At 33.8% G+C, this 7,916-nt stretch overlaps 1 protein-coding gene across 1 annotated transcript in view; it reads right to left on the bottom strand.

The window, feature by feature from the left end:
- SMCHD1 (structural maintenance of chromosomes flexible hinge domain containing 1) overlaps positions 1 to 7,916 on the bottom strand; it is a 75,313-nt gene that overhangs the window by 57,029 nt on the left and 10,368 nt on the right. The window contains exons 5-13 of the mRNA XM_009886643.1: positions 7,476 to 7,590; positions 7,202 to 7,321; positions 4,908 to 5,074; positions 2,578 to 2,671; positions 2,088 to 2,298; positions 1,142 to 1,259; positions 865 to 1,048; positions 155 to 352; positions 3 to 17 (exon numbers count right to left, since the gene is read on the bottom strand). Coding sequence (XP_009884945.1) covers positions 3 to 17; positions 155 to 352; positions 865 to 1,048; positions 1,142 to 1,259; positions 2,088 to 2,298; positions 2,578 to 2,671; positions 4,908 to 5,074; positions 7,202 to 7,321; positions 7,476 to 7,590 — 1,222 coding nt within the window. The remainder of the gene's footprint in view (positions 1 to 2; positions 18 to 154; positions 353 to 864; positions 1,049 to 1,141; positions 1,260 to 2,087; positions 2,299 to 2,577; positions 2,672 to 4,907; positions 5,075 to 7,201; positions 7,322 to 7,475; positions 7,591 to 7,916) is intronic.

Below are 7,916 nucleotides of genomic sequence, written 5' to 3' on the forward strand. Positions count from 1 at the left end.
GTCTTAACAGTTTTCACCTGTAAAGAGAAAACAACAATTAATGTCAATACATTACTTCTGCATCAAATGTATAGTATTTGCCTTTTATAGGGTTCAAATGCTCTATTACAAAACAAACAAACAAAGCCCCAACATCAGTGAGCAACTAAATTACCAGCTGTCCAGTTTTGTATGTTTTCCCATCCCACTCTATTGCAGCATACGTTGCCCAAGGGCTTTGCATTCTTTTGGATGGTAAATCAGTACGTGCAGTTATTCCTTTAAAGACTGTGAATTTTATCTGTTTGTCATATTTTTCATGACAGTCTTTGAGCCACAAAGCAAATTCTCTGTCAATTTTCATTCGCTGCTCCTATAAAAAGATTACAAAATAAATACATATTATTAATGATGCATTACAAAATTTGAATCTGACAACTTCAGAAGCATGAACAATTGTAAGAGTACAGTGATACTGTACTCAAAAAAAAAAAAAAAGGAATTTTTCAGCTTAGAAACACTAAAAAATTCTAGGAAAGCTACACTTCAAGCCAGAGAAAGTGTTTCCCCCAGCACCCATATTCCTTTATGAAGAGGATCTTTCCACAAAAACTATCATGTAACAACTAGATAAAGTTATTGTTTAAGAAAATAAAAGGAAAGGGACTAACTCTTATTTTTTCAAATCTAAAGAGTCAGCTTTACTACTCACTAAAACTGACAGGAGTGTCTGTTACAACATCCTGTAAAAGTATGCAAGGTGAAAGTTCTTCAGAAACTGGGCAATATTCAGTGACATGAACAAATGACCAGTGAGTAAATGTTTCTATATCGTATGCATTAAACTTTGCCAAGAAGAAATACTTAACAGAGTAAAATTAGTACCTGTCCATTGAAGATTCTCGTGAACAGAGTATTCTTATCTTTTAACTTCAGCTCCAGGTCCATGAAAGTGAGTTTGTTTGTGCTGACCTGGAACTTATCATTGGTAAATAATGCACCTGAAATTCTGTTGTAGCATTCAATTGGTGCCAATCCTCTCTTCTTCGGAGGAGCGCACCAGTCAAAACTTAAACAAAAGAAGACAGACATTAAAACTCTTTTTTATAAAGATATTATAGAAACAGACTGGTTTACACTGTAGAAACAGATTACTACTTACTCGTCCACAGTTGTGTATGGTATTAACCTTCCGTTCCAAAAACATTCAAAAATAGGCCTTTTTCCTCTGGCACCCTTTTCTACTATAAAGCAGTCGTCATCATCATCATCGTTTAATTCTTGATTAAAAAGAAGACAGTTTCGATGAATAAATTTATTTTAAAAACTAATATAATATAAAAAAACAGAGCAGTCTAAATTCAGGATTAACTATACATACTAAGTTAGGCACAGTAACAGTACACATGATATCAAGCTAGGTATATACAAAATTAGGAATTTCTTTTTCTGTTTGAGAAATACCAAGCAGAAAAACCTAAAGAAAGCTAAGAAATTTTTGAAACAGGGACTGAATAATATTACCAAATCTGCAAATTTCAAATTTGAATAAATATTACTTTTTCCTCTTAGTTTTAACCGATGTTCTTCTAGTACCACAAAATCTTGTCACGATTAAACTCAAGATTTGTTTTGTCCAAAAAAAAAAAAAATCACCAACATTAATTATCTTAAAATCCTAGTAGCTCAGAACTCATGAAGACCGGATAAAACAGATTTTAAACTTAGACTACATGTTGTTCTCTGTGGTATTCTGATGTTAGAATCTCTTGAATCAAACTGCTGGTGTTTCATTACGTTCTTGTAACAAAGATCTAACAGTCAGGAAAGTGGAAATGTTTCAGTCAGACTGCATTCCATGAGAGTTTATGGTTTGAGATCAGATGGCATTACATCAAAGATCAGGTTTACATGAAATACTACAACCACCAATTTGTTCATGCGATTTGTTCATCCAAAAGGATGTGAACTTTTCTGTTCTGCCACAATGCAAATTAGATAATAATTTACACTTCAATTTAAACTGTTCTGGTTTCTATTTCATTAAAACATTTAGAGAGTAGGATTGTCTATAACAGGACTGATAAGCAGCGAAAAATTTCACTCACTTGATGGAAAACATGGATCATCGGGATATGTTTCTTTATCATACAGGAAGGGATGATAGCGGATGATGCCTTCCACTATACCTTCTCCTTCAACATGTGCCTTAAACTCAAAACTATCTGCTGCAGTATTTATATACAATGTCTGCATGTCATCTTTGATCTCCCTAAGATTGACAATCTTTGGTACTTTTCCTTTTTCAAACATTGAAATCTGGAAAAAAACAAAAGAAGATGATTTTTCTTAGACCAAAAAACCTCCAGTAATTAGCATTTGTGACATTTATCTTGTTAGCAAAATGCATTAGTTCCTATGCCGCAGTGATAAATTCTGCGGTGATAAACAGTATAACTTTTAAAAAAATAAACCAATCACATACATATCTTAAAATGCTGCTACAGTTCAAAATCAATTGTTAAAGAGAAACATGCACAATATGAAATAAGTTGCCATCAAAGAAGAATTTTGACTAACAAATATAAAACCTCTTACCTGGATGTCAATGTTGTTGAAAGGGCTTATGTCTTTTGTTACAGCATTGGTTTCATTTCCTTTTGGTCCATGGATATAATAGTGATAGATATGTCTGAAATACATTTTAAATTAATAATAAATCTCAGAAAGTGACATCCAAAAATTGCACCTTATAATTTTCAAAAATCTAAATAAATGCATATTTTTACTAAAATATAACTGGTTCATTGCATTGTTATAAATCAACTCCATGACAACATGTATATCTGGTACAGAAGATTTACTAAATGGAGTGAATGACTCCTTCATGCACAATAAAAAAATAAAAATAATTAGAAACATTAAAAATTGGAAAATAATAAATAAGTGGGGGAAAAAAAAGATTGTTACATGGTTACAGATCCTTTGCATCAAAGTGCAAACTAATAAAACTACTGTAATTTGTTCTGAACTCTGGAGATTAAAAAGAACTAGAGACAAAAAGCTTCCCATACATTGTTTCTGGTATCGGTTTTGTATTGGTCATCCAATAGTACCAGAAACGTTTAACAAACAATGACTATCCTTAAGTTATTTACAAAAAAGTAAAGACACCTCATTTGAATATAGGCAGCAGTCACGTATGCGAGCTGCATATTAGAAATTTTATTTGTAAATATTATTTTCTAATGGCACTTGTACTCATTTAAGAAACTCCAAAAAATCCACACCATTAGATAATTAATTACTTTCATAGAAACATGCAAGTTTGAGAAAACTGAGGAACTTAATTCCATTTTACTTCAACTTTTCAGCAATCTAGCTAATTCTTCCAACTTCAAAGACAGTCCTTAAACCTCAGGGTGGTGGTTTGCAGAAAAATTAAATTATACAAGTCAATGGGACTTGAATATATGAAGGAATTTAAATGCACCTGCAAGTGTTTATAATTGCTTTGCTTCTGACATCCACTGCACTAAATGCAGTGCAAGGAGGAAACTTCGTTCCCAGACAAAAGTTCCTCATGGTTCCATTGCTCAGGACTTTAGAGCAGACTCTACACTAGTTTAGTCCAAACTGCTTAGCATTTTGTCTGCATGTCTTCCAGACTTCAAAAGATGCTCTCATGGCCTTAAGACATAATTATTTTGGGAGTTCACGTCCCCTCCCTCCACTTCAATGCATCCAAAACAATATGAGGGCTGTGCTGTAGCCCATTAAAGCAGAATGAAACTGGTATCATGCACGTGTGGCAAAAGACATGGCAGAAGGGTACGTGGAGGTGCTTGAGGGGCAAAAGACCATTTCAGCTGAAACCATGATGCAGGACTGTGTAGCACTGGGAAGCTAAACCTGATCGGTTTTACTGTAATAGCTACAGGGCATATCCTTGCATAACTGTACCTGGGTTTCATCTCAAATGGAGGCAGTTCTTTCATTTCAAGACATTGCTGGAATGAACTAACACACAGCTAAGTGTGGCTGTTCACCAGAAGAGCACGTAGAAGCTAATGAGGGACCTAAGTTATTTGTCAATGTAGATGTACCCCTACATTTTCATGAGGTTAAAAAGGGTTTCAGCTACAAGTTCTTACATGCAACACTGCATGCTGTTTCATAGAAGGTATTAACTAATCCTCATATTAAGTATTTTCTATTATTATTAGACTATAGGTAACACAAAAATAAAATTTTAGCTTGAAAATCAAGTTCTATGGTTTGCCAGATTTCAAAATTGGGCTATGACTTCATAATTCGCTTTACATTCTCACATAGAGCCATCATCTTAACAGATAAGCCCACACGATTCACAGGTATCACAGACTTCCGTATCTCCAGCCTCTGCAGGCTCACTGATGACACTACTATAGTACGGAGTTGTCACTTCTACCTCTTAAAATGGGATGAAGCAGCAGCTTTTTTTGTTGTTTTTTAAAAAACTCCAAACACATACCTCCCCCAAACAAAAGCAAAAAATCCAAACTGCAAATACAAAGTTAGATATCAAGGTCAGGAGCACAGCTGTGAGAAAAGGAACTTACCAAGTTATTAATAATGCATTATCTAGTTAATACATTAATAATACAACTTTTAAATGGAATAGGTTAATAATTAGATTGGATAATTATGTATCAATTATCAAGTCACACTGAAACTGATCTTTCTTAGGATGGGGGGCCCCATTCCGTTTTTCTAGTTTCTGTAAAATCAATTAGCCTGGAAGACTACTTGTGGCATCGACAAAATACGTATCAACAGCCTTAACAGGAATAAAGCCAATGACTGAGTACAAAAAGGAAGTAATTCATAATTATCTGACTTTGTTAGTAGTCCATTTTTAAAGCAAATCTTTTAAATCACCAACTTACGCCAGCTGCCTTGTCCACAAATGAAAGTAGTTTTTCAAGTACTGCATATGATCTGGTTGTACACCTGTAATGACAACTGCTGTGAAACTCTTTTTATTCCTTTCTTCTAATATTAGATTATGAAGAAATCTTTCATCATCACTTGTGATGTGAGTAGAGTCAGATGGCTATAAAAAGAGTAAAATAATAACAACAGGAATGTAAACTGAATTTCTGAACTCCCATCAGCTTTCAAAAGAATTAAAAAACAACGGAAAATAACACAGAGCACACGATGCTAAGTATTACAAAGGATTAATGTGTAAAATAAAGGCTTCCAAATTAAACTCAATAAACTGAGAATCTGACATCCCTGATCCAGATCATTTTCAACTCACTTTCATCACAGCATTTGAAGTGTTCAGTCTAGAAATGCATCTAATCATGTTCACTGTGGCACTGTATGATATCCATATTCTCATCCATTAAATAGAACTATTATGTGTGTAAGACATAAGAAAAGCAAGCCATGAAAAGAAATATTTGCTTTTAAATGGGTAGGCTGCTTTATATAACAGCAATTGAAGTGGAAGAAACATGCTTTTGCTGTCAAAGAGAAACAGTGAATCCTCAGTCAGTAGTCTCGCAGAAACAGAAATTCCTGATTCCAGAAAGTACTGATTGTCTTTTCCTTCCTTCCTTCCTGAATGCTCTTTACTATTATAGTAGGAGGTTTCTAAGCTGCACAGAAACACAGTGGTTGATGTCATGCTTCATACTGGACTAGTGGATAATCCTTTACATTTGGTGCATCCAGAAGAGAAGCTATCTTTAATACAAAGATTGAGATCTTTATAACAATTGCAAACAATTGGTACAACTGAGAAGATACACTTTTCCATACTATAGTAAACGCAGCTTCTTGCCTTGTTTTGCAGAAAAACAGGCAAAAAGGAAACACATCATTGAGTCAGTGAGAGGACACATCTCCTAGCTAATTGTAGATGGTGCACTGGAGACCATTTTTCAAGACATTGAAAAGAAAAAATTCACACATTCTATTTCACATCAATGATGAACTGGCCTACCTATTTCAATGATTTGTAAAAACTTCTTAGACCTGAGTTGTCTATCTCCACACTTGTGTTATTTTTCTATCACTTGAGTGCTTCACATCATCCCTCTCCTCTTGGATATTTACAAATTATTTTTCACCTCTAATAGAACTTTACTTGCAAAATTTCTTTTAATTCTGTCAGCTTAACTTTAATTTTATATTATAACCACAACTTTTCAAACAGTTGATCATAACACCTTCTTGAATTCTTTAATAGTATCTATGCATCTCATTCTGCTTGTTTCCTCCAACTAACGCCTGTTAGCTTATTTTCTACACTCCACCCTCCCTTTTTAACATCAAATGGGGAAGGAAAGCATTTCTGCCCTCTACAAAGGACAGATTTTGTCTGCTTTTATGTTCAGTTTCTATTTCTCTGAGTCTACCTTCTCATCTCTATTGCATACAGATTAGAAATAAAAATTTTACATTTCTGATGATTTATGCTTTGTTGCAAGTCACTGACCCAAGGTTGGCATGATAAAAACTTTATTCATCTTCTGTTCCTTTCAAACCCATAAAAAAGGCCAAGAATTCTGATCTACCCAAAAGACGTGGCCTATAATCAAGGTCTGATTCCCTCATCATACACAGCACCCACTTATGCTCCCATCAGCACCCTTAGTCTTTGTCTTTATCTCCTTGCACAAAAATGTCCAAAGAACAGTTCTTTCGGTCTTCCTCCTTATCTTACAGATTTTTGCTTAAGCTTTACTTCTTCATGAAAAACATCAGGACCGTTCATTTTAGTTTTCAACTAAATAGTTAATTTCTTTTACAAAATTAGTGGAGATTTGTGAAACCACTGGGTTTTGCTGATCTGGCTGAACTTTTCTCCCATATGCAGGTTAGTTCTTCTACATACTTCTACATAAGCACAGTTTGTTTCCCTAATTTATTCCTTAGTACCCCCAAAAATGGACATTTTTCTTTATGTTTCAGACATAATAAACCAATTGTTGTTCTATATGGCATTTCTGTCCTTTAAGCTAAATTTAAAAAAGAATCACATACAAATAAAGACTTATGATATATTGTCTTCAAGTTTCCTATTACTTCCTTTTCCGCTCTAGAGTGCAAATGATTCACAAGATAAAGATATCACCAGATAAGTATTACAAGAATATTACACAGTGAAATCATGTTAATCTGGGAAAGGCTTTCAATGAAAAAAAGAGAAAGTATTAAGGCTATTTACCTTTCTGTTTCGAATGTATCCGCTATATATTGCTTCTTTGTTTTTCTCCTTCTTTTCAAAATCCTCTTTAGAAAGGACAAGTTCATGAACATCCTGAGAATCTGCAGGTTTGCTTATCATCTGTTTTTATTAAAGAAACAGTATTTAAAAGTCAAACTAAGATTCAAAATTAACATAATAAAATAATGTAATGCTATGACTAAAAGCTAAGACAATAGCAACCTGATTATGTAAAAATGTTTTAAAATGAAGGTGAAGATTGACATTTACTTACTCTGGCAGACTGTCCAACGAAGAACACTGCTTGTTTGCCTCCAACTCCAAAATATGAGATATCACTGTTTAAACTGCGAGGCACTGGCAAAGGGCGTACGTATCCTGAATGATCGCTAAGAGCAAAAGTGGCTTTAATAAATTTTCTCAAGACAAATGTAATAATAATAATAATAATAATAGTAATAAAAACCCCAACTTCTGATCTAAACAGCTTGTATTAAATTCTTCCTGCAGTCACTTTGTTAAAAAATCCTTCACTTTAGACCTACTATAATTGCAACATTAAAATGTATCTGCCTAAAATTCTTGACATATTCTTTTTAAAAGGATGATGACAGAGTTAACTCTAAGACTCTTTTCTAAGTCACCTTATAAGACATTTCTGTCTCCTCTAGCACACCAAATATTACTAAGTCATACAAGTTCAACTTGTTCATCT

Source organism: Charadrius vociferus, unplaced genomic scaffold, assembly GCF_000708025.1.
Source record: "Charadrius vociferus isolate BGI_N301 unplaced genomic scaffold, ASM70802v2 scaffold45, whole genome shotgun sequence".
NCBI classification, from domain to species: domain Eukaryota; kingdom Metazoa; phylum Chordata; class Aves; order Charadriiformes; family Charadriidae; genus Charadrius; species Charadrius vociferus.